Here is a 26,369-nt window from a genome sequence, read left to right as displayed (position 1 = left end):
CCACCTGCTCACCTAGGAAATCCCTTAAATTGAGTTGGATTTGATAAAAAGAGGTTAATTTTTATTCTTTTTGTCTTCTCTTTCACAGTTTTATTGAAGTATAATAGGTATACAATAAATGACACATCAAGTGTACAATTTGATCAATTTTGGCATACAACTTTCTCTCTCACCCTTCCTTTTCCCTTATCCCCAGGCAACTGGTGATCTTCTGTCATTCTATATTAGTTTGCCTTTTCTACGATTTCATATTAATTGAATCATAATGTATTTTTTCAGGTATCTTTCACCTAGCATAATTATTTTGAGATTCATCTATGTTGTAGAATGTATCAATAATTCCTTTTTATTGCTGTGTAGTATTCCATTGCATGGTCACACCTCAGAGATGCAGATTTCTATTATCTTCAAGGACTTAAAACAGGCCCCAAAAAATTTATGATGAATCATCAGGCCTGGAGACTTATATTATGCATGAAATGAATCCCCTAACAATGTTCAGGAAGCCTCCCCAAGGAGAAAGAAGCCATCACAGTCTTGTAGGACCTCCCTCCTCCTATTCTGCCCTCTCTGGTCTAAGATCCATTTGGACTGGCATCACACATAGCTGGATTTCAGTCATAGGACTTACCTTTTCCTAGCCCCTCTTCCTTCCCTCCCCAATATGCAAAATACACACATGCCTCTCCCAGCCTCTAACTTGGTTTTCCAACTTGTAAAAAATCTGCTAAGATACAGACAATGCTCACATTCAGAACATTGACTGGGAAGCTTCTTTCTAATTCAAAATGACAGGCATATCTCAGAGATAATGCAGCTTTGGTTCCAGACCATTGCAACAGTGAATATCACAGTAAAGCTAGGCACACAATTTTTTGGTTTCCCAGTGCATATAAAAAGTTATGTTTACATTATTCTGTAGTCTATTAAGTGTGCAATAGCATTATGTCTAAAAAAAAAAAAATGCAGTTACCTTAATTTAAAAGCACTTTATGGCTTTAAAAAAGTGTTGACGCAGACACAAAGTGAGCATGTGCTGTTGAAAAAATGGTGCCAATAGACTTGCTGGACACAGTGTTGTCAAAAAGCTTCAATTTAAAAAAAAAAAACACAATATCTGCAACATGCAATAAAGTGAAGAGAAATAAAACAAAAATGTGCCAGTATTTTGAATGGATCCAGGCATTCTTCCTATAGCGAAAGATGAAAAACTAAAATGCAAATACTCTGGATGAAGTTGCAGGAAAAGCAGTGCTGAAGTCATCATAAAATCTTGATATCTCATTAGGAACTTTCCTGAGGAACGCCTTTTAAAAACAACATTTTATGGATACATAGAAGTTACACATGTTTCGGGGGTATGTGTGATATTTTGATACAAGCATACAATGTATAATAATCAAATCTGGGTAACTGGGATATCCATCACCTCAAATACTGTTACTTTGTGTTAGGAACATTCCAAATCTATTCCATTTATTTTGAAATATACAGTAAATTATTGTTAATTATTGTCACTCTACTGTTATAGTGAGCAGGCCTCATTTTTTCCATCTGACTGTATTTTTGTACTGATTAACCAACTCCTCTTCCCCCTACCGCCTACTAGCATTCCTGAGGAATTTTTTTTAAGAAGGAAAGAAAACAGGTGACTTGAAGTGAAGAGAAGGGTTTCAAAGGGAGATCAATGGTGTATAAATAGACTTCGGCTCAAGAAAAGACAAACAATGTTGCTGACCATCAGTTCTGAAGCCGCCATCCCCAGTTAGAGAGGAAGAGCCATTCTGACTGTTCCAAGCAATTTTGTAGGGTCTTTGTGGGATGATATCGGGGTTTGCTGAAGCCCCTTACAACACAAATCCTGCTTCAACGTTAAACTTGTTTTCTCTCCATAACATGCAGCCCTGTTTCTCATCACTCAGTAACTACTCGGTCTGCTAGTGCTTTCAAGTGACTTCCCAATTGATGTCAAAATTTGTTTTCCTACAAATGGCCTTTATGTAAGACCCAGATCTGTGGTTGAATTGCTCTGGCATAAGAGAGACCACCCTGTTGGCACATGCATGTGAACACACCTCACAGACACACACAAAGCTGGGAAATGGGAGGGGAAGGATGTCCTGGAGGAGCCTGGAGGCATTCCAAAGCAGAGACTTGGGGAGGAGACAGAAAAAGAAGAGCAAACACCGAGACTGGCAGGATATCTACTGTAAATGTTCAATAGTGCTTTATGTTTGTGGTTCCCATGAGGCGGAATGTGGGAGGAAGGGGAAGGAAGTTATTAGCTGAACAAGTACCACATGCTGTATGCTTTACAGACAGCTAATCAAGTGCCCCCAGGACAACTCTAACAATATTCCTATCCTCATTTTATAGATGAGGAAAATGAGGCTCAAAGATAAGTAACTTGCCCAATAGCCATGCAACCAATAACCAGCAGAGGGACCTGGGTCTCTCCACTCCAAAGTTTCTACAGGTTCCCCTCCTCCCAGTTAAAGCACAGTGTAGGGTCGTCGGGCGCGGTGGCTCACGCCTGTAATTCCAGCACTTTGGGAGGCCGAGGCCAGCAGATCATGATGTCAGGAGATCGAGACCATCCTGGCTAACACGGTGAAACCCCGTCTCTACTAAAAAATACAAAAAAGTAGCCGGGCGTGCTGGTGGGTGCCTGTAGTCCCAGCTACTCGGGAGGCTGAGGCAGGAGAATGGCGTGAACCCGGGAGGCAGAGCTTACAGTGAGCCGAGATCGTACCACTGCACTCCAGCCTGGGTGACACAGTGAGACTCTGTCTCAAAAAAAAAGAAAAAAGCTGAGTGTAAGAGTGAGATGGAGATGAGCCAGGTAGAGAGGATGCATGCCAATGTGCTACAGGGTTTGAAGAGTAGCAGGAAAGATTCAAACATGCTGGATGAAGAAACAAAGAAAGTATGGAAAGAGGCAGGGAAAAGGGGGGTTCTTCTTGGGCAAAAAAAAAAAAAAAGCAGGGAAGATGGTAGAAACAGTCAGTTATGAAAAGACCTTGGCAGGAAACAGAAAAGTGGGCAGTAACTTACAGGGAAAGTTTTAAATGGAAGCGATAAAAGAAAAGAGTTATCTGATCTCAAGCAAATAGTCATAATCTGAAGATGACTATCTAAGGTAAGAGTTAAAGACCAGCTAACATAGACTGAATACTTGCTATGCGTTTGGCACTTTTTAAGGGGCAAAATAGTATAGGGATATGATTTAGGGGCTCTGGAGTTTCAATCTCTGTGTGACCTTGGGCAAGTTAGATAACTTCCCTGTGCCCCCTTATCTAGACTGGAGATAATAGTACCTCCCTTATGAAATTGTTGGGTGGGTTAAGTGAAATTGGATAAAATCCTCAGGGTCGTGCCAGACACATAGTGGCCCTCCATAAATTTTAACTGTTATTATGAGGTGGTTTGCATTCACCATGTCTTTAATCATTACAAATCTGTGAAGTGGGTATTACTATTCTTATTTTACAGGTGAGAAAACAGACCCAATGGGGTGGAGAGTGATTATTATCGGTCATCTGGTGATTAAACAGACGTTTCCACAGTACTTCCCATAGTCCCTTTCCCCTCTCTCAAAGGAAAAAGGTCACTCTGGTGATGATATTCAAGGGGAAAGGCCTGCCACCCTCACAGATGCCAGGCATTGATGGCTGCAGTCTGACCCCATTCTTTTTTCCCCCTCATCCTGCAGGGAATGTGTGTGGTTCATAACTTTAAAGGAACGCAAGGATCTCCTTCCAAACCCAAGCCTGAGGATCCCCGTGGAGTACCCCTAATGGCTTTCCCTAGGATAGAAAGCCCTCTGGAAACCTTAAGTGCACAGGTATGGTAAAGCAGTTTTAGCAAACCAAACCCACAGGCTGAACACTTTGGGAGGTTAGTATCAATCCATGAATACCACTTAATCTACCCAGCATCAATGAGAATCTGATTCATTTATTGTAAAGGCCCTCACAAAAGGCAGCCTTCACTTTTTCCCCTCAACTATTCCTATATTTATTCCGGGGGTTGGGGCAATCATGAATCCTCAGAGAGTTCTTAGTAATGTCTAACTTAAACCTTAGCTGTTTCAGGATACTTTGACCTACAATATAATATCATATTCATGAAATTTGCACTAATCATATGGAAAAAAGCAATTTGACTTAATAACTAGGATAATATTTGGAAAGAAAAAGGTTGTGTTACACACAGTGATATAAGTTGGAGGCACATTTTAAAAGGCTACTAAATGTCCCTTTGGACCTGTTTTTGTGACAAAAATTCAATGCAACAGTACCTCCTGATCTGTTACTCTACAACAGAACCTTGCATCATACCAGGGATACAAAAAATAATTGATATAGTCCTTGCCCTCAAATAACTCATAGATAAGGGGCAGGCATGGTGGCTCACACCTGTAATCCCAGCACTTTTGGAGGCCAAGGTGGGAGGATTGCTTGAAGCCAAGAGTTGAAGACCAACCTGGGCAATGTAACAAGTCCCCATCTCTACTAAATAAATAAATAAATCACAGATGATCAGGAAAGGTGGATATAAATAGGTAGTCATAATATGACATGCTGAATCAGAGGTGCACAAAGTGCTGTATGAATACAAATGAAGGGGAAAAAATCTACTCCATCTGAGAAGACAGGGAAAGCCAGGAAGACGACTTGCCAACTGAAAGGAGCCTGGACAGATGATATGAAGCACTTAATTTTTCCCAGGACAATTGCTAGGAGCTTTACAAATATATCATTACTTGAACAACCACCCTATTGAATAGATACTGTAATTCCTATTTCACAGGTAAAGATAAGAATGCAGAAGACAGGCCAAGCGTGGTGGCTCACGCCTGTAATCCCAGCACATTGGGAGGCCAAGGCAGGTGAATTGCTTGAGCCCAGGAGTTTGAGACCAGACTGGGCAACATGGCAAAACCCTGTCTCTACTAAAAAAATACAAAAATTAGCCCGGCATGGTAGCGCATGCCTGTAGTCCCAGCTACTCCAGAGGCTGAGGTGGGAGGAGTGTTTGAGCCTGGGAGATTAAGACTACAGCATGCTGTGATCGCGCCACTGCACTCTAGCCTGGGTGACAGAGTGAGACCCTGTCTCAAAAAAAACAAAAACAAACAAACAAAAAAAACACTGAAGACAGTGATGTTAGATTACCTGCCCGAGGCTGTATAGGTAGCAAGTAGGAAAGCTGGATGAGTAGGAGTTCTTTAAGCAGATAGGGGGACAACTAATAATATGATTTTCATTAGCATGTCATCTTTTTCGGGTAGCTGAGCCCGGCTAAAGTGTTTATGTTTTGTCATAGTCTGTTTATCATAAAATCTTGTTTGCATTTGGCATTTTCCTACTCAAGCATTTTTATAGAAGATGTAAAAGATAAACAAATCACTTCCCTTTGTTCCCTTTGGAATTATTATGTACTTCATATCAGTGCAATATAAAATAATATTTTCACTATTTAACAATGATTAACTATGACATCTCTCTAAGACAAACTACCCTATGCTCTTTTCTCCCCCCCTGAGATGGAGTCTCACTCTGTCGCCCAGGCTGGAGTGCAGTGGCACGATCTCGGCTCACTGCAGCCTCTGCCTCCAGGGTTCAAGCGATTCTCTCGCCTCAGCCTCCCTAGTAGCTGGGACTACAGGCACGCACCACCACGCCTGGCTACTTTTTTGTATTTTTAGTAGAGATGGTTTTTCGCCGTGTTGGCCAGGCTGGTCTCAATATCCTATGCCTTTTTACCTTTAATTAAATTTAATATTATTAATGAACCAGGTTTTGAGGGCGGGGCGGGGCGGGGGGGTTGGAACAAGAAATCTACCTCCGTATCTCCATTTTAGGAAAAATATTTAAGGTTCTCCATTAATACAGTACCAAGTATTGTTTTGTTTTCCCTTAATTTGTATTAAGGCTAACATTTTAACTTGGTCTAGAAATAAAATATTAACAAAAATATTTCTGGTTTATTTATATACAGCCTGTTGCTACAGGTTAAATATCAAATTAGCTAAATAGTGATACCTTGTAATGAAATAGTGAAATAGAATCTCTCTAACTTTTCTTCCCTAATTACAATCCTGTGTTTAGTGAAGTCAGAGAGGGTCTCTATTTTGGGGTGGTAAAATGAAAACAAGTGAATTTTAAAAAGAAACAGAAAATATTTGCTGAGTTCCATAGACATACCAGTCTCTGTGTCCTTGTAAATGCTATTCCCCGAATATCCTGGTATAAGAACACCCCTTTTGCACACCTCATCCTTCCACCCAGCACTGCTCAAGCATGACATCTGTCTAATGTCTTCCCTAGACTTCTTTCTCTCTTAATTCTCAGAGCCACTGATGGTTGATCAGGCCTAGAGATGTCCAGACTCTATTTTGAGGGATTCTACTTAAATTGAAAAATGAAGTGCTAAACAGGGTTTCAAAAAATGCTATTCACAAGATAGATAAAGGATTCTTAAAATAGATATTAATTCATTGTTTACAGGTAGTAGTTGAACTTCTCTCAAACCTGTCAACAGATCTTTGTGATTATGGATGCCGCCTCATATGGATACAATTTGAGGCCTTGCCCGAATACCAGGCTTGGGCCAAAGGACCCTCCAGACCCCTCTCATGTGACTGTCACTCATAAGTAAAGCCAAGTGTTCCCTCATGTCTGCCTCCTCCAAAGACTTGGGACTTTTTGAGGACCCTATAAACCATGTCTTATTTACCATGTATACTGGCATCCACTAGGTGTGAAATACATATTGATGGATGAATACAAACTTGTCCCAAAACCTAAAGTAGACACTTTAGCCAAAACCAAGAACCTCAAATTTGACCATAATCACTATTTGAACATCCATGGAAAGTAGAGATTTATAAGAAACTATGAGAAGGACTTCTGCAGGCTAGCCAGAATGAAGCCACAGAAAGCTAAAGAGAAGTATTGCCTCTCACATTATGCTATCCATACCAGTCGTGAAAAATGCAAGTCACCAAGCATCTGTTTTTAGTAATGTTTCCACATGGATAGTTAGAAAGATAAACCCTTTATTTGTTGGTCAAGAAAAGAGAACTAGCATTTATTGAGAGTCATCTCATTTAATATTCATGATACTGTATTGGTTTTATTATATCCTATTTTATAGATGAAGAAAGTAAGGCACCAGGTTTAAGTAATATGCCCAAGGTCACCCAGTCAAAATTAAATGAAGACCCATCCAATACTGAGGCCCTGCTGGTTCTCCTACACCACACAGTCGGAGATTTCATTCAATGAAAATTCTTTTTTGAAATCCACAACTCCCAGCATTGAATATGAAAACATGCTACAGGGGGCTGGTATACTTAACCTGAGCTACAGTTTTTCCAAAATAAATACCCCCCTCTGGGCAAGAACTTCCCTTGCAACTCCAACAGCCATGGTTTCTGTTAGAAACGGCATCTTTGTAATTTTTGGAACAGAACCATCTTCCCAGCATGTGGACCTTTTCAGATCAGAGATTAGAACCTCTCTTCAGAGCACACATTCATACACATGAAATCCATCCCACTATTCAAAATATCTTAAGGAGAAGACTGGATGGGGAGGGCATCAGTCACCCTCGTTTCCCTTTCTCCCAAGACATTCTTTCCCCTTTGCCACATGCAGCCCTCAGAGCCACAGTGCTCTGGCCCTCTCTAAAACATTACCTCAAATTTGAATATCTACCTTCTGTGATTCCCCTTAGTATAGTTGATTGAGATGGGGTGCATTTTCTAAAATCTTTCCCAAATACCATAGAGAAACCAAAAAGTAAACAATTATAAAACAAAAGTAGTCAGGTTTTTCAAAGCATTATTTTATGATTGTATAAAGTTGTTGGGATCCCAAAGGAACCAATTCTTAATTATCCATGTTCTACACCCCGCCCCACTCACAATGTACATGAGCAATCAGCTGAGTGTTGTTCAGTTGAGTTCTTGTCCACACAGTTTCTAATAACAAAAATTAAATTAGAAATGAAGCAACTGTGTTAACTCACTCTGGATGTGGTATAGAGTCTCCAGATGTCTTCCCCATGGGGGAAAAATATATATAATTATATAAAATATATATTAAATATAGATACATATATACACTAATATATATTTATATACATATATAAGTATATATGTATGTATATATACATACATACATATCGTTTAATTTTGATTGGTGACCTTGGGCATATTACTTAAACCTGGTGCCTTACTTTCTTCATCTATGTATGTATATATACTTATATATGTATACATATATAGTTAAAAGATACTTATACATATTTAATATATATTTTATATCACCTGAGGTCAGGAGTTCAAGACCAGCCTGGCCAACATGGTGAAACCCCGTCTCTACTAAAAATACAAAAATTAGCCGGGTGTGGTGGCAGGTGCCTGTAATCCCAGCTACTCAGGAGGCTGAGGCAACACAATCGCTTGAACCCAAGAGGCATGGGTTGCAGTGAGCCGAGATTGTACCTTTGCACTCCAGCCTGGGGGACAGCAGCAAGACTTCGTCTCAAAAAAAAAAAAAAAAAAAAGACAGAAATCAGGAAAGCAATAATAATAATTAGATCAAAGCCACAGTTTGTTAAAGATTTAATAATTTCATAGACCCAAAGCATTGAGTTTTAAGTTCAAATAAAAGACAAGACTTTAGGTTTGCAAGAAGTGGGAGGTTATATATATATATATATATTTGTTGTTGTTGTTGTTGTTGTTTTAATTGAATGCTTCCATTTGATGAACCTCGAGCAGTTACTATCTGCTGCTAAAGTTTCTATTATATTACCAATGCAAGAAAAAAAGTGTCCTGGAGCTTTCTGTCTGATTGTGGCAGCCAAGATTGAATAGAGGAGTAATGGTAGGGAAAACATGGAGAGAGAATTTTTGCAACTCAGAAATAACCTTGTAAACAGTGAAGAGCCCATTTTACTCAAAAGAAGAACCTAAATATCCACCCTCACCTAGTTGATTACATGTATAAAAGCTTAATAGTTAAAACTAATTAAAAGCCAGCCAGTGACAAAAATATTTGACATAATTACAAGGAAAATGGATGAATCCTCAGTCACAGGAGATTGTAATACTTTTCTCTTATTAATAAGCAAACAAAAATAGTAAGGATACACATGATCAATAAGGTTGATCTGATGTGCATTATATATAACCCTCCTCAAAACACATGAAACATTATGAAAATGCATCGTATACAAGACCATGATACAAGTCTCAAGAAAAATATTTTAATGGATCTGTATTATGTAAGCCACATTTTCTCTAGCCAAAAAAAGTTAAACTAAAAACAAACCCCCCAAAAATTCTATACATTTTGAAATAATAAACTCACTTCTATGTAATTTGTGACTCTAATGATAAAACATGTAGAAAGGTTTTAAACACTAGAACTGTTTCATATTTAAAACATTACATTAAAAATGTGCGGGATGCTAAGTTACTTTGAGGCTCTTAAATGTTTATATTAGAAAATACTTAAGCATAAGACAGAATTATATAGAGAATAAGTTTAGGTGAAGATGCTGGGCACAGTAGCTTGTGCCTGTAATCCCAGCACTTCGGAAGGCCAAGGTGGGAGGGTCAGTTGAGCCCAGGAGTTCGAGACCAGCCTGGGCAACATAGTGAGACACTGTCTCTACAAAAAATTTAAAAGTTAACCAGGCATGGTGGCATGTGCCCAGTGTCCTACCTACTCGGGAAGCTGAGATAGGAGGATCACTTGAGCCCAGCAGATCAAGGCTGTACTCCAGCCTGGGTGACAGAGTAAACCCTGTCTCAAAAAAAAAAAAAAAAAAAAAAGTTTGGGTGAAGAAGTTATCCTATTTTGGATGAAAAATCAGGGAAGTTTTAATAAAAGAGGTAAGGAGGCCAGGCATGGTGGCTCATGCCTATAATCCCAGCACTTTGGGAGGCTGGGGCGGGTGGATCACCTGAGGTCGGGAGTTCGATACCAGCCTGACCAACATGGAGAAACTCTGTCTCTACTAAAACTACAAAATTAGCCGGGCATGGTGGTGCATGCCTGTAATCCCAGCTACTTGGGAGGCTGAGGCAGGAGAATTGCTTGAACCCAGGAGGGAGAAGTTGCAGTAAGCTGAGATTGCACCATTGCACTCCAGCCTGGGCAACAATTGTGAAACTCCGTCTCAAAAAATAAAATAAAAAAACCAAAGAGGTAAGGGAAATTCAGGGGCCTTGGAAAAGCATATTAGGGGGAGGGAACAGCCTGTGTACCCTTGAGGAGACAAAACAAGGGAATATTTAGGGACAAGTGAGTGTGCACGTGTCAGGCAACCCTATCTCAGATTTTATCTGCTTGTGTTTGCTCCACAGAATCACTCTGCGTCCATGACCGAAGTTACCTGAGACGACTGATGTGTCACAAGCTGTTTTTTAAAATCATCTTCCAATTCTATACTTCAAAACACACAGTTGCTCAATGTCAAACTGTGATGACAAATATTACGTTTATCTAGTTAGAAGCTAATGTTTTGTACATTTTTTGTATGAGGAAGTGATGTAGCTTGCCCTGATTTTTTTTTTTTTTTTGGTCAGCTTTAATATATTTATGCCAGAATTTTAAAACCAACAAAATTTTCTTGTTCAAGCGTGCATTGAAGAACCACATTTATTCAATGGTTGACGTTGTTTTGTGATATTTGTACACAAATTTTCTTTTCTCAGTTTTATAAACACAGAAGTAAATATAACAATTCACTTTAAACTTTTATTACCACAGTTGCTGCCTCCTCCAGAATTTTTGAATTTTAATAAAAGGCAAACTTTTGAGCTGCAGGAAGGACAATGTTGGTTAATAATAAATCTCAAAGTCAATTGTAGAAAAAAAAATTGTCTTCAAAAAGAATGTTGCACTCTGATCTCTTAACAAATTGTTACGTTCAAAGTTTAAAGTGATATATTAACAAAGTCACCTAGTTATACAAACAATTGTCAGAGAATTCTGGATTTGGAGGGTATTGGGGTTATATGATTCTTTCTTAGATAATGGCCTCTACTAAATAACTCAAGATCTTTCTGGAATGTCTTCTGGCAGGCAGGTGTCACTGTCAGCTTTTCTCCAAAAAGCAGCCAACATCAGCCTCCCCTGTCAACTCAACAGTTTTGTATCTCATATTATATGGACTTTATATGAAAATGAATATTTTACAGTTTGCACAGTATTATTTTACAGAAAAGGAATCAGAGAATCTACAACATAGGGCCCCAGAACAACAGTTTCACTTTGTGGCTTTTAATTATTCTAGAATTTTAACTGCATCTCATTTTTCTAGCATGGTGAGAACTAATATGTAACTCCTTTGATTGAAGGAGCTCTTTTGTCCGTACCTATCAGAATGTTTTCTTGACACTTCCATGTTGGCTCTTCTCAGCTTTTTTTGTACATATTTTTTTTTTCTAAAGAGAAGAAAAAGTTATCACAAAATGTATTCTGGCTCATGTCTTTTGTCTTAAGCTTTAGCCACAGGACAAAGGTATTTGAAGAGTCATGATGAAGTGAACTCAAGTGTTTACACTGTTCAGTTCCACGTCTGCTGAAATAAATTCTAATAGGGGCATGACTGAGGGATAGCTTCACAGGTGTGTGTGAGAATATGTGAGTGTTTAGGCAAATAAAATTCTTTAAATTATTAAGATACTCAGAAACATTCTGGATCCCTAGCACGCTCCCTCTACCTTCAGCCTACCCATAGATACTTCTGAGTTGTCAATAAAAAGTTAGACAGTAGTTTTTAAGAACAAAAGTTACCTCTGCTAAAATTTTTCATAATCCCCCATCTCATTCTGGCCTAAGCTTACCTATGCACATACAATGTCATACACATCTTCTGGGTGATATCTGACTACAGTTAGGAGAGGGAACCAAAGAACTTTCACAAACATAATCTGTCTGTTTTCAAAACACTGAGCCCAGTGAAGCTGTGACAAAGCCAAAGGAGTACGATATATGTCAGCAGTAATATCAAAACCCAGGTCTGCCCGACTCCAAATTTCATTATTTCCACTACATCAAGATATGCCTTTGAACCGAGTCCACATCTTTTCATGGGTTTTCAGTGTAATAAACCTACTTATCTGGTTTAAGGGATGCTGCTGGAAGAAAAGGAAACAGTGAGAAGGAATAATTTGTAAGCTCTGGGCTCTCCAATCCTGTATAAGCTACCTACCTGTAATGTCACGCAATTTCAGAATGATTTTTCTTTTTCTAAACACATTTTAGGATTTTTAAAAAAGAAACAATGAGGGATTCATTTTATTTTATTGTTCATCATAAGACATGCTGAAAAATGCTGGCAGTCTAAATTGCTTTTACATTACCCATTTCTTGTCACAATGTTTCTGGCTACCAGATAGCATTTCTAAGAACATAAGTTGGTAGAGTGAGTCATGTTATCCTTCTATTCTTCTTTCTAGTTCTGATTTTAAAGGGACCTATCTGTAGTATTCCAGGAGCTTTGGCCACAGACTCCATTTTCCTGGCCTTGGACTTGGGAGATGGTGTATGACTGAGCCATGCTGAGACAGCACTCTGGTCCACTTGGAGCTAAGGGGCATCTCTGGACTCCTACCCCTGGAATCCCTGAGTCTGATTCCCTACCACTATGGCATGGCAACTTTAGTGTTGCCTCCTATTTAGCCCCAAGACACTTCACAGGCCTCACACTGATCTGTCAAGTCTGTCATTCGAAATTCTTCAGGCTAGAGACTCCTCCATGTGGGTTGTCTGCCAAGGAAAAAGCCGTCTGTCCAAATAGGACAAGTGGCGACTGTAGCCTCAGAGAATGAATTCTGCAGGAAACTTTTCTCTTTTTAAGGAAAGCCCACAGGTGCATGAGAAAGTCTGACTCTTCTTGGAAGAGGAAAGTGGGGGAGGAGAGAGAAACAAAGGAAGGCTAGCCAGGTGTGTTGACATAAGCAACCTCATGAAGCTGTTAGCCCCTGTGTTTATCTATGATGTCTTTTTTTTTTATTCTGTGCCAAGAACATCACCTGACACAGAAAAATCACTTAGTTAAAATTTCTGTAATACACAAATAGATGCCAGACTTATTCCTACTTTGGCTGAAGGGAGACTATGACTCATTTGGAAATAAAGAGGATTTTAGTGGAGCCTGAAGATAGCTGAAAGATGAATACATTTAGATGCAGGACTAACAATGGTGAGGAAACTGCACTTACCAGCTAAACATGTGGGTGCCCCTTTTGGTAAGTTCTAAATATCTCCCTATCAGGCTGTGATAGACAGATGGGCTATATGTAGCTGAAAATATAGCCCTTTAGGAGAGAATATGTATTCTGTACTGAATCAGAGAATGCAAGCAGGCAAAATTCTACCCTCAAGATGCAAGAGAGTAGGGATCACTGGGATGATATAAAGAGTGAAAGAACCACAAGTGGCATTTTTGTTTCAAAAATCTGATTAGACTCCCTATTACAGGCAACTGCCAGAACCTCTCAAATGTGTTCAGTGTCTTAGAGGTAAATACATCAAATACCAGATTGCCGAAGTCTGTTTTAAGGAGAAGGTTACATTATGGTCATTATACTATTCCTGCTCTTATCAGAGGAACCCACCCCCAAAATTTCAACATAGGTTCTTTCTATTTTCCATAAGTGTCAGCAGGCTGAGAAATAAAGATAGACAGTATAAAAAGAGGAATTTTACAGCTGGGCTGCTGGGGGTGACATCACATATCAGTAGGACTGTGATGCCTGCCTGAGCCTCAAAACCAGCAAGTTTTTATGAAGGGTTTCAAAAGGGGAGGGGGTGTGAGAACAGGGAGTAGGTATAAAGATCACATGCTTCAAAGGGCAAAAAGCAGAACTACTACTAAGGATCTAACAAAGATCACATGCTTCTGAGGGAACAGGACAAAGGGCAAAAGCAGAACTACTGATAAGAGTCCAACAAAGATCACAGGGCAAAGGGCAAAAACAGAACCACTGATAAGGGTCTTTGTTCAGCGGTGCACGTATTGTCTTGATAAACACCTTAAATAACAGAAAACAGGGTTCGAGAGCAGAGAACCGGTCTGACCACAAATTTACCAGGGCAGAGTTTTTCCCCATCCTAGTAAGCCTGAGGGTACTGCAGGAGACCAGGGCTTATCTCAGTCCTTATCTCAATCACACAAGACAGACACTCCCAGAGTGGCTGTTTATTGACCTCCCCCCAGGAATGCATTCCTTTCCCTGGGTATTAATATTAATATTCCTTGCTTGGAAGAGAATTTTGCAATATGTCTCCTTCTTTCGCATCCATTTATAGGCTCCCTACAAGAAGAAAAATATGGCTCTTTTTGCCTGACCCCACAGGTAGTCAGACCTTGTGGTTGTCTTCCCTTGTTCCCTAAAAATCACGGTTGTTCTGTTCTTTTTCAAGGTGCACTGATTTCATATTGTTTAAACACATGTTTTACAATCAATTTGTACAGTTAACACAATTATGACAGTGGTCCTGAGGTGACATACATCCTCAGTTTATGAAGATAACAGGATTAAGAGATTACAGGCGTAAGCAATTATAAAAGTATTATTTTGGAACTGATAAATGTCCATGAAATCTTAACAACTTATGTTCCTCTGCTGTGGTTCCAGCCGGTCCCTCCGTGTGGGGTCCCTGGCTTCCCACAACATGCTCTGTTGAATTCAAGACATGTACTAGAATTAGCATGTCATTTACTATCATCCCCTATACTACTATAGGGATTTTTAAATAAATACCAAATCCCTTGCTCACATCCTCATTCTTGATCCAGATTGTTCCAGAATTGATAGATGCATTCACTTATTCAATAAGTACTTAATGAGCATCTATTATGTGCTAAGATCATGTGAAGAACTGGAGATACATAACAAAATAAACAGACCTATTTCTTACCCTTACAAAGCTTAGAGTCGAGTGGGATAAGAGGAGAACCAACACAAAATATTTAATATATAAATGTTTTTAAGGGACTCCTGATTTAGACAGGGAAGATAGAGTTATCAGTTAAGGCTTCTCTAAAGAAGTGACATACATATTGGGCTATTCAGAATAAGGAGGTAATGAGACAGAAACCCTAAGGAAAGTCATATCAGGCCAAGGGAACAGCACATACAAAAGCCCTGAGGCAGGAAAGAGCTTTATACATGTGAAGAACTGAAGGCTGACTGGTGAGTAAAGGGGAAAAAGATATTTAATGATACTGAAGATCAGAGATCTTGGAGGACTTGTTATGGACTTTGAATTTATCCTAAAATGGTAAGAAGCCCTCAGTGGACAGGAAGCCCTCAGTAAACAGGAGAATGGCATAGTTAGATTTGTATTTTTAAAGGATCCCTCTGGGCTACATCTGTGTGTAGAAAGTGTAAGAGGGTATTGTGTTGGACTAAGCATGATTATGATTGATGTAGGGTAGTGGCAGTAATGGTAAAGAGAACATGCATTGGAAAGATATGAAAAATATCTAGGAAGCAGACTCAACAGAGTTTGAGACCCGATTGTATGTGGTGGGATCATAGCTTTCAATAAACACTTTCTTCCTAGAGAACACTTTTCCAGATCTGATTCCCCCAACTCATAGGAGCCTGGTGATAGATGAAAAGCTGGAAAGGAAAATAAATTGAATTTGGATTTACTCTCTAGCCCACTGACCCATAACAGTTTTACTTCTCATGGAAACCCAGGTAACACCACACACACTTCTAACACTAGAAATGACTCTGCCAGGAAAATTAACTTTTGCACCTCGCCAAACTAGTGCCTCTGTGCTCATCCTGGCTTGTCATTTTGGTATCCTGTGTGTCAGCATCTATAAAAAGTTACATTTTGTGGCTTTCCTATCAAGCCAAGTAAAACCATGTGATCAATGGAGGGGAGGCTGAGGGTAAAGCTCTTTTCCTCAAAAGCATTCTCTTTCTCTTTAAAAGGAAGATGTGCTTACATTTCCCTATTAACCTTAATGGAATGTCCATCTATCAATTTACTGCATGTTCTTTGGAACAGAGAACAACTCTTCCTTTGGGATGATGTTTAATGCTGTTATACAAAGTAATTTCTCTGTTGAATTGTCCTATAAGGCCAAAAGTTTTTTTCAACTTCAAGCGATGTTTTTTAGTATTTCAGGATTGGATAAATCCAGACTCACTAAAGTCACACAGACTTCTTATATGTATTTCTATACAAAATATGTCCCCTTTTTATTCCCCCTCTTGGCAGCCAAAAGTTTCTTTCTGTCTTTGTAGGGATGGTGCAGTCAGGTGTTTTCTCATCTTGGCATTTTTTGCTCTTCAGCAGCCATGGGGTTTAAGTGTGCGGGTGAGCAGGTGCAGCTCCACCACAGCAGCCCATTGTCTGGTGAAGGTTTCTCTGGTTCAGGGCCTGGGCCCAATGAGATCCATACCTAGGGATAACTAACCAGTCACCACTTGTGGAATTAATTCATCATTTGAGGGATTTAAGTGTGACAACCTTGAAAACTAATTTCTGTACATTTGGCAAAATTAAGTCAAGCCTAGAAGGCAAACCCGGGAGCCAAGATTCCAGCAGAACCTTGCAAAGAAGAAAGCTGAAAAAAAAAAAAAACCACATTTCATTTTGCTGAAATCAGATCCCTGAAAAGTAAGACCTGGGTGGTGCTGATCCCAATGAGGGAACTCCAGTTCATTTTGTTTTTTAAATATAATGACAACACCCACAATAGAACCTGGATGTATTCATGAAAGCCATGGGTAAAAGGAGTAATAAGAAAGGATGACATATCTATAAAACAAGAACACATTTTAAGAATCAGATCCAATTATAGAACATGAAAATTAAAAATGATCAAAATAAAACCCAAGAGATTAGCTAAATAGATTAGACACACCTTAAAAACAAGTTAGTGGGTTGAACAGTTAAACTGTAAAATTCTCCAAGAATGCAGGAGGGGAAAGTAGAGAGAAAAGTAAGAGAAAATTTTAATATTCACGGAGAATGAATCCAGAAGCTCCAAAATCCTCTTAATAGGAGTTCCAAGGAAGGAACAGAAAAAATGGAGAAGGTGAAGTGGTCAGATAATTAACAGAAGCAAATGTCCTAAAGCTGAAGACAGATTGTCTTAGTTCGTTTGTGCTGCTATAACAGAATACATGTGACTGGGTGCTTAATAAAACAGAGAAAAGCATTTCTCACAGTTCTAGAAGCTGGGAGTCCAAAATCAAGGTGCCAGCAGGTTCAGTTGTCTGGTGAGGACTGCTCTGTTTCCAAGATGGTGCCTTGTTGCTGAATCCTCAAGGGAAGGAACACCGTGTCTTTATGTGGCAGAAAGCATAAAGACCAAACGCTCCATGAAGCCTCTTTTTATAAGAACCCTAACCTCATCCACGAGGGAGGAAGCCTCATGGCCTAATCGCTTCTAAAAGGCCCCAGCTGTTAATACTATTACATTGTATGGCAACCCTCCCATTTTCAGGTGTTGGAACTTAATGTATATTACATTACATTAAGTGTTGAACATTAAGTTTCAACACCTGAAATTGGGAGGGACGCCATACATTCAAACTATAACATAGAAACAAGTTTTTAGTTTGAAATAGGCCATATAGTGCCAGTCAAGATAAATTTAAAGAGTACTAATAAACCTAACCCTAGTCATATCTTGATGAAATCTCAGAACAAAGAGAAAATTGTAAAAATCTTCCAGAGAGAGAGAGAAAAAATCCCATGAAGTAACGAGAATCAGACTTCTCACTGGCAAAAATTGTCACCGAAAAAAACCCCAAAGTGCTGAAGGAAAATAATTGTTAATATCAAATTATTTCTCTATAAAAATTATCATTAACATGTCAGAGCAAAAGATAGACATTTTCAGATGTACTAAGATTCAAATGAATATGAATCTTTCAAGGAATTATGTGAGCTTGTACTTTGAACAAATGGCAAAATAAAAGTAAAGCCAAGAATTTCTTAAAAATGAATTGTAAGACAGAGCAAGGATGCCAAAGTTATTGCTGTATTTATAAAAAGAAACAGCAAGGAAATTATTAAAGCATAGTTATTATTGTTAAAAATAATCTGAAATTAATGGGGGAATTCCATGGAGAAAAAGATGTAGTACATACTAACATTCTGGTCTTTGGGGACAGAAAGGTAAATATCTTGAATATATCTCTTTTTTTAGCTTTTTATTATGAAAAATTGCAGGCACACATAAAAATAGATAATATAACAAACTTGACTACACCCATCATCTAAACTTAATAATTATTCACATTTTGCCATATTTCCATAGTATTTTAAATTACCAGATGTCATGACTCTATTATGCTAAATATGTCAGAACGCATCTCTAAATAGTGACTTTTTTACATAACCACAATGGTATTATTACACCTAACAAGATAATAACAATTCCTTAGTATCATTTAATATCCAGTCCATATTCAAATTTCTCGAATTATCCCCAAAATGTCTTTTTACAGTTACTTTATTCAAACCAGGGCCACACATCACATTTTGTTGATATGTCTCAAGTCTCTTTTAGTTCTGAAGTTAATTGCCCCAGCCCACTCTAGCCTTTCTTTTTTTCACGTAATTAACTTGTTGAAGAAACAAGGCAGTTGTCCCGTAGAATGACCCATACTCTGGATTTGTTAACTTGTAGGGCCATTTACCTTGTTCTCCAGATACCATAGTAATTATTAATTAATTATTAAAGGCTTGATTAGTTTCAAGCCTACTCCTAGGATTAGTTTCACGACTCCTGAAACTGTCATTAGGAGTAGTTCTAAGCAGTGCTGGGTCCTCCACATTACATCCCATCATGAAGCATATGTCACTGACCCCTTTTACAGATGCTAAACTTAAGCAGTGAGTTCAGGTGGTAATAATCTGATTCCTTCATTGCAAAGTGACATTCCTCCCCTCCTCCTAGTAATGGCAAATTATTTACAGGATAACACTTTGTACTTTTGCAAAATCACTCTTGGGTTTAAACAGAACAAAAAGTAAATCAGAACTTTCTTAGAAATTAATGAAATGAGAGCACTGCATATCACAAAGCCAGGAAAATACAAAAGCGGCAGCAGAAAATAATTTATTTCTAAAAATCAGAAATCAATGAATCAGTAAAAAACAATTTGACCAAAAAATAAACCAAAAACTGTCCCTGGAAAAGATGAATAAAAGAGAAATATTTGGCAAATCAGGCTGAGAAGAAAAAGAAAACATGCATATAAACAATAGGGGCCATATCAAAAATTGTAAGAGAAAAATGTGTTCTAGAAAACATGGGTGCAATTCTGAAAAAATATAAATGTCCAGATTGGCTCTAAAACAAATTTTAAAACCCACATTAATCAATATGAGAAATTAATTTATTAAAATTAGATACATAAGAAAAATGAGTCCATTAATGAATGAAATTCACCTCACTAACAGACTGGAGAAGGACAGCTTTATGAAAATAATAATGGCTAACTCTAGAATAGTAATTGCTGTGTGCCAGGCACTGTTCTAACAGCTTTAAAAAATATTAACTCATTTAATTAATAAATGCCACAAAGGCATTTGATAAAATTCAATTTTATTAAAATGGTAAATATATATTTTAGGAATAAATAGAAGCATCACTATTCTAAAAAAAATAAGACTCTACTGGAAATCTATAGCAAGCATTATACTTAATGGTGGTTTTAGAACTTTTCATATCAAGTGTCAGAAACGCAATTCAAAATCGTTTAAACAGAAAATGTATTTCTGTCAGTAACTTGGAGTTTCTAGGGAATTTATCTAGATTGGCAATGCCTGGGCCCAGGGTATTGCTAACGGGGGTATAGAAGATTATTCAGTTTGCAAGGGGCCAGGTGTAGTGGCTTATGCCTTTAATCTCAGAACTTTGGGAGGCAGAGGCAAGAAGATTACTTGAGGCCAGCCTAACCAGATCCTGTCTCTCCAAAAAAAATTAGCTGGGCTTGGTGATACACACCTGTAATCCCGGTGACTCAGGAGGCTGAGGTGGGAGGATAGCTTGAGCCTGGCAGTTTGAGGCTACAGTAAGCCATGATCCTGGCACTGCACTCCAGCCTGGGTGAATGAATGTGACTCTGTCTCAACAACAAAAACAAACAATAAAAAAATTTGCAAGGGTATCACCATTTTGAAATAATAATGTGCTTTAGTTCGTGTAAACTAGGATTCAATTTACAAAAATTTGAAACACGTACCAATTTATGAGAAATACTTCCCATGAATGTGTGCCCGGTCCTTTGATTTTTGTCTGACCACCTTCCAGTTGATTCAAGATGACTGTGAATCCAGCCAGACTAGGAGAGCCCCCTCTCCCCACTGTGTTCTTGCCTTATCCTCGTTATCCTCCCACCCGCACTCCAGCCTCTGTCCACCCCAACATCACTCAGCTTTTGCTCAGAGTTTGCTTCTGGTCTTAATGAGGTGTTGCCTGAAGAATTTCTGGATCTCCCCCCAGGCGTGCTCCTGGGCTGCCGCATGAGCAGCAGCGTCTCCTCCCCAGAGCAAAGGCCTGGAAATGCCCGGGTTCCAGGACGCGAAGGACAAGGGAGCATAGGGCGGTTCTAGGAGGTGGCCTGCCCCAAGGTACACCAGCATCCTCCCGCTGCTTCTGCCATGGCTCTGCAGCTGCGGCCTGCTCAGCGTACGCTTTGCTATCCAGGCATTCGTCACTCTCCCCAGCGATGAAAAGAATCCAACCCCTAGCCTTTTCAACAGGAAGCACACTCTGCTGATGGAGCTCATCTCGGGGAGTCTCCCTTACAGTGGCGGAGGCGCACAGCTCCAGAGATGTGGACCTGCAGGCGCTCCTGAGCTGAGCTGAGCTGATGGGTGTCACAATCAGATCCCCGTATCTGAGTGGAACTTCAAAGCTGGCGTTGGGCCCGTTAATGCAGACGGTGGCCACCACCTGCTTCAGGTAGCAGGCCATAGCCAAGCCAATCTCGGCACCTTTGCACACGGAGATCACTCCAATTCCTGGCCTTTGGATCTGAAGCACAAAATAAAGGGAATCTGCTACAGGTCACAAGCTGAGAAAGAGCTGTCCTGGGCATGCCAATAAATAAGTATGATGGAAAGAGTCAAAGAAGGTCGAGTCTTGGCACTCAGATTTACCAGCTCCTGGGACTGAGAATGTTACCCACTTAACTCTCACTAACCTTTATTGTCTTGTAGGGGTGATACTGACCTTGCAAGGTTGTTATGAGGATCAAGTGAAACAATAGAAATAAACACTCTTCATCAATAGTAGAGTTTTGTAAGGGCAAAAAGAGTCTAACAAACCAGTGATGCTTGGCATTACAAGAATAGAGCCAGGTAAGCTTTCTGAAGAATAAAATTCTTGTCTCTAGCCAGAAAAAAAAGGTGTTTTTCAGGTTCTCTCAAATATTATGTAAGTGGAATTCACATTTAAATAGCATTTTATAGCTACAAAGGTTTTGCCCATATATTACCTCCATAAATTCAACAGCTAATCCTGAAAGCAATGAGAGTATAAAGACAAAAGGCTTGGATTCAGTAAATAATTGAATTGTAGTACCAATAGGAAAAGGTAGTAGCTCATAGAGGAGGATCATTAGTTCTCTGGTAGACTGAGGGAGCTGAGGGGACATGAAAGGTCTGAAAGATGAGGGGGGAAAGGAAGGGCACTCTGGACAGACAACGACAGGTAATTAAAGACCTAGTTTGTTTATTTTGCTCACAGTTGTGCCCCTAGCACTTCCTGTCATCAGAATCATCTGATTTTTTTTTAAATTTGAGCTTCCTGAAACTCAATTTTTCAAGTGTCTGTTCCCATAGGTATGAGTGGGCCCAAGAATCTGATACTGTACAATGTCCCCCAAGGAAATTGGGAAACATCTGTGTGATTAATGAATAAGGGAGTGAAGGAGGATGGCTGTAACTGGAAGTCGGAAATTGACTAGTAGGCTAAAACAATCTCAAGGAGGACGAAGAAGGTCCTCCTTGAGAAAGACAGGAGTAGAACCTAAAACACTTGTGACTGGTTGAAGACTTGGGGAGAGAGGGAAGAAAATAGATGGGCAAAGATAACAAAGTGGTTTTTTTCAGAGTTTACTCTATGCTAGCTGCTATACACACATTATCTCAGCTGGTCTTTCCAATAGCCAAACTGGATTCAGGAAACTTAAAAGATTTGCTTAAGGCCACAACATTATCAAGGGGCAAAGGTGGAAATTGAAGCTTATCCCCTGAATCTAAATCTAAGTTGAATATCTGCAGTTGACTTTTCTTCCTCAGATTAATTTCACAAATAGTTAAATCTGAAATGGAAAAAAAATAATTTGAAAACATTTTAGTTGGGATTTAATTCTTTTTAGGCAATCTTTTAAAAAGACCCAAATAAGCTTAGAAAAATTACACATGTTTTCTCAACACTAAAGATGAAGATGTTGATAATGTCCCAATAGGAAACATATCCTCTCTCTCCTTGAGAAGAGTCAAGGCTCTCCAGGGTTGGGGTGGAAAAGAATAAAACATTTGAGGAAGTCAAAGATAATTTAATGGTTTGGAGCAAGGACCTTATCAGATTGTATCTGTCACTTACTGCCTATGTAGTTTTGACACATTACTTTAAATATGCTTTCTCATCTGAAAAATGAGGTTGCTGTTGATAGTACTTCATAAGGCTATTGTGAATGTTACATGAGACTGCATATAAAATGTTTATCATAGAGTCTAACAAATAGTCACTCATCAAATGTAAGCCAGTATTGTTTTACCATTATTAAGTTGATCCACAAGAAATGGCTGACATTTGAACATTTTGATCTGCAAAACAGTAAGTTAAACTTAGTAGAATACCAACCCTGATACTTGATGTTGTTGATATTGTGATATCTATTTCTGGGTTTCTCTTTTTTTTTTTTTTTTTTTTGGAGACAGAGTCTCGCTCTGTCTCCCAGGCTGGAGTGCAGTGGCCTGATCTCGGCTCACTGCAACCTCTGCCTCCTGGGTTCAAGCAATTCTCCTGCCTCAGCCTCCGGAGTAGCTGGGACTACAGGCGTCTGCCACCACGCCTGGCTAATTTTTGTATTTTTAGTAGAGACAAGGTTTCACCATATTGGCCAGGCTGGTCTCGAACTCCTGACCTTGTGATCAGCCCACCTCAGCCTCCCAATGTGCTGGGATTACAGGCATGAGCCACCACGCCTGGCCTCTATTTTTAATCATTAGCACAAATAGCAGTACTTTGGAACTCCTCAAGAGAATAGATCCTAGTTCAACTAATATTTACCTCTTAGAAGAAGCTAGGTTAATGTTACTATTCCAGTCCTTCTCAATCATTAATGTGCATAAGAATCACCTGAGGATCTTGTTAATATGCAGTTTGCTGTTTCAGGGATGGAAAATGAGATGCTGCATTTCTGAAGGCTTCCAGGTGATGCTGTGGCCACTGGTCCATGAACTACGTTTTCAATAGTAGAAGGACACACTTGACAAAGAGTGCTAAAATGACCCTTCCTTTTCAGATTCCTTTCTCTAGCCTGGCTCTTGGCATTGGACACTTACTCTATGCTTCACTTTGCCCCTAGCTCTGAAACTAACTGAAAAGCTAATTCAGCTAGTCAGGTAATGCAGTCAAGTCAGTTTTGCCGATACTCCCGACCTGATCTTGTACCTTTGTCCTGATCTTAGTTTCAGGACTCTTCAGTGTGACTTACTACAGCATTATCCCCCTGCAGAGATAATCACTGAAGTTTCAAAACATGTCAAATCAGAGAATTCCTGATTTGAGGTGAGTGACAGTAAAGCATTGAAGAGACCCTTATGAATAAGTTACAAACACTTCAAATGAAAGGCATCTTGGTTTTTTTCCACTAAAAAATAATCACATTATGTCCACTATTTATTTATTGTCTTCTATGTGCCAATAAGCACAAAACTGATCACAAATCAACTCAACAATCTTTCAAGGCAGTTATTACCATCCCCATTTAACTGTCAGCTCTGCTGTGTCCAAGTCTGTGCAAATTGGTAAAACAGAGCAGACACTGGTGATTTTGTTTTTTTGTAGTTGTCCAAGGTAAAATGGAAAGTATTTTAAATACCTTGGGATGAGCTAGTAGCAAGTTGGCAGCTTCCTCAAAATATTCCAAGTCCACCTCCTGCAGTTTGTCAGGCAAGTCTTTGTAGGCAAAATATGCTAATGCCAGCACTGCAAAACCATGGGAAGCCAAAAGACTGGCCCGAAATTCTACTAGGCTCCCAATGTCCCCAAACAAATCAATGACTCCTGGGAAAGGGCCTTCCCCTGCGAGTGCAAAGAGAGAAGAGAATGGGATCAGAAAGAGCAAAAAAAAGGTCAAATAGCCGTGAAAATGCAAGGTGAGCAAAATTACACACACACACACACACAGGCACATTAGTTTTAAAACTTTATGGGAGGCCAGGGGCGGTGGCTCACACCTATCATCCCAGCACTTTGGGAGGCCGAGGCGGGCGGATCACAAGGTCAGGAGATCGAGACCATCCTGGCTAACACGGTGATACCCCGTCTCTACTAAAAAATACAAAAAATTAGCCGGGCGTCGTGGCGCGTGCCTGTAGTCCCAGCTACTAGAGAGGCTGAGGAAGGAGAATGGTGTGAGCCTGGGAGGCGGAGCTTGCAGTAAGCCGAGATGGCGCCACTGCACTCCAGCCTGGGCGATGGAGCGAGATTCCGTCTCAAAAAAAAAAAAAAAACAACTTTATGGGAAATACGGGTTCTCTAATAATTTGATACAATTTGTTACTGTTTTTATTTCCATTATGATATGGTTTGGCTGTGTCCCCAGCCAAACCTCAACTTGAATCGTATCTCCCAGAATTCCCAGAGTCAAAGAAGGAATTCTGGGAGATACGATTGGGAGGGACCCAGGGCAAGGTAATTGAGTCATAGCGGCTGGTCTTTCCGGTGCTATTCTCATGATAGTGAGTAAGTCTCACGAGATCTGATGGTTTTATCAGGGGTTTCTGCTTTTGCTTCTTCCTCATTCTGTCTTGTTGCTGCCATGTAAGAAGTGCCTTTCGCCCTCCGCCATGATTATGAGACCTCCCCAGCCATGTGGAACTGTAAGTCCAATTAAATCTCTTTTTGTTCCCGCTTTCGGGTATGCCTTTATCAGCAGCATGAAAATGAACTAATACACATTAACGGTGGTTTCTGTATCACAAAAGATTAGTTTCACCTGGAGGGAGAAAAAGGGCTCCTTGCACTGGACCTTCTTGGATCTGCTGCCTCTGCACCCCAGGGCCTGAGAACCAGCGCTGCACGGTCTGGCTGGCCTTGGGCTGAACAGTGGCTGAATCTTGAAAACAAATGGAGTCATATAGGTCCAGACTGACCCAAAAGGGGCTGTTCATCACATCCTGCTTGAGCAGCCTCCGGAAAGGCCTCTCAGGCTTCAGAGACCAAAAGAGGCCCATTGGATGTACCCCCATGTAGTCACCTCCAAATGTGGGAGCCTGCTCCAGGTCCACCTCACCAGCCTCATTAGCCCTGTAGAAGGCCATGGATCAGAATAGATTCCTCTTCTCGTCCTTCAGCGAGGCCTTCAGAGTTACCACCTGGGACGGGGTCAGGCCTGTCCCTTGGATATGCACTGGATCATCTGCAAGGGCACTTGCTGGGGTGGCTGACAGCTGGAACATTGGCAACTGGCAAGGGACCAAGTGGTGCTTCACCCTCTGTAGTGGGAGAGAAGACTTTAAGTTGGAGATTTAAATTCCAAGAAAAGGTCAAGGCAAGGTTTATATTAGGTCTGACCAAATTAAACTTCTGGGAACTTAGTGAAAAATGTGCAGAACTTTTGGAGGAGGGAGAGAGAGACATGCAGAAAGTACTCATTGTTCTCATTTTACAGATGAGGAAACGGGTTATATGGCATGCTCCAAGTCTCACAAGTAGTTGATAGTAGAAGTGGGAATTCAAGCTATATCTGACACCACAGCCTTCTGTCTTACCCATTATAACACTAGTAAATCTTAGTTTTGTGGTTTTCAGTACATTAAGGTTTAATTCTTCAGCTGAAATAATACCCATATGACCTATCTTTACAAGGTATTAGGAGCCAAGGGGGATAATACATGACAAAGGGCTCTGAAACAACACTGCTTTTCAGCCCCCACACCTGTTGGGTATGGCTATGGGCACAGACTTACATAAACACACTCTCTGTTATTGTCGTTGTTATTTTCCTTTTAGTCTGTCATCCCTACCTGCCATTGTTAGACCTCTAGCTCTTTGCAGATTTTCCATTGTTTTTTCTTTTTAAGGGAAAATAAAACTTCATGCTCTTGTCTTTG

The 26,369-nt window shown here is 39.8% G+C and overlaps 1 protein-coding gene and 1 pseudogene across 1 annotated transcript in view; one reads left to right on the top strand and one right to left on the bottom strand.

Annotated features, from left to right (window-relative positions):
- PLPPR1 (phospholipid phosphatase related 1) overlaps nucleotides 1-11,502 on the top strand; it is a 293,484-nt gene extending 281,982 nt beyond the window's left edge. The window contains exons 7-8 of the mRNA XM_008974087.4: nucleotides 3,713-3,844; nucleotides 10,388-11,502. Of these exons, the coding sequence (XP_008972335.1) occupies nucleotides 3,713-3,844; nucleotides 10,388-10,420 (165 nt within the window). The 3' untranslated portion in view covers nucleotides 10,421-11,502. The remainder of the gene's footprint in view (nucleotides 1-3,712; nucleotides 3,845-10,387) is intronic.
- An 8,957-nt stretch (nucleotides 11,503-20,459) lies between these two features.
- LOC100972861 (acyl-coenzyme A amino acid N-acyltransferase 1-like) lies at nucleotides 20,460-25,715 on the bottom strand (annotated as a pseudogene).
- Nucleotides 25,716-26,369: the final 654 nt, after the last annotated feature.

This window comes from Pan paniscus, chromosome 11 (assembly GCF_029289425.2).
Source record: "Pan paniscus chromosome 11, NHGRI_mPanPan1-v2.0_pri, whole genome shotgun sequence".
NCBI classification, from domain to species: Eukaryota; Metazoa; Chordata; class Mammalia; order Primates; family Hominidae; genus Pan; species Pan paniscus.
Note: the sequence above shows the minus strand (reverse complement) of the source record. Positions and strands in the feature narration are given on the sequence as shown.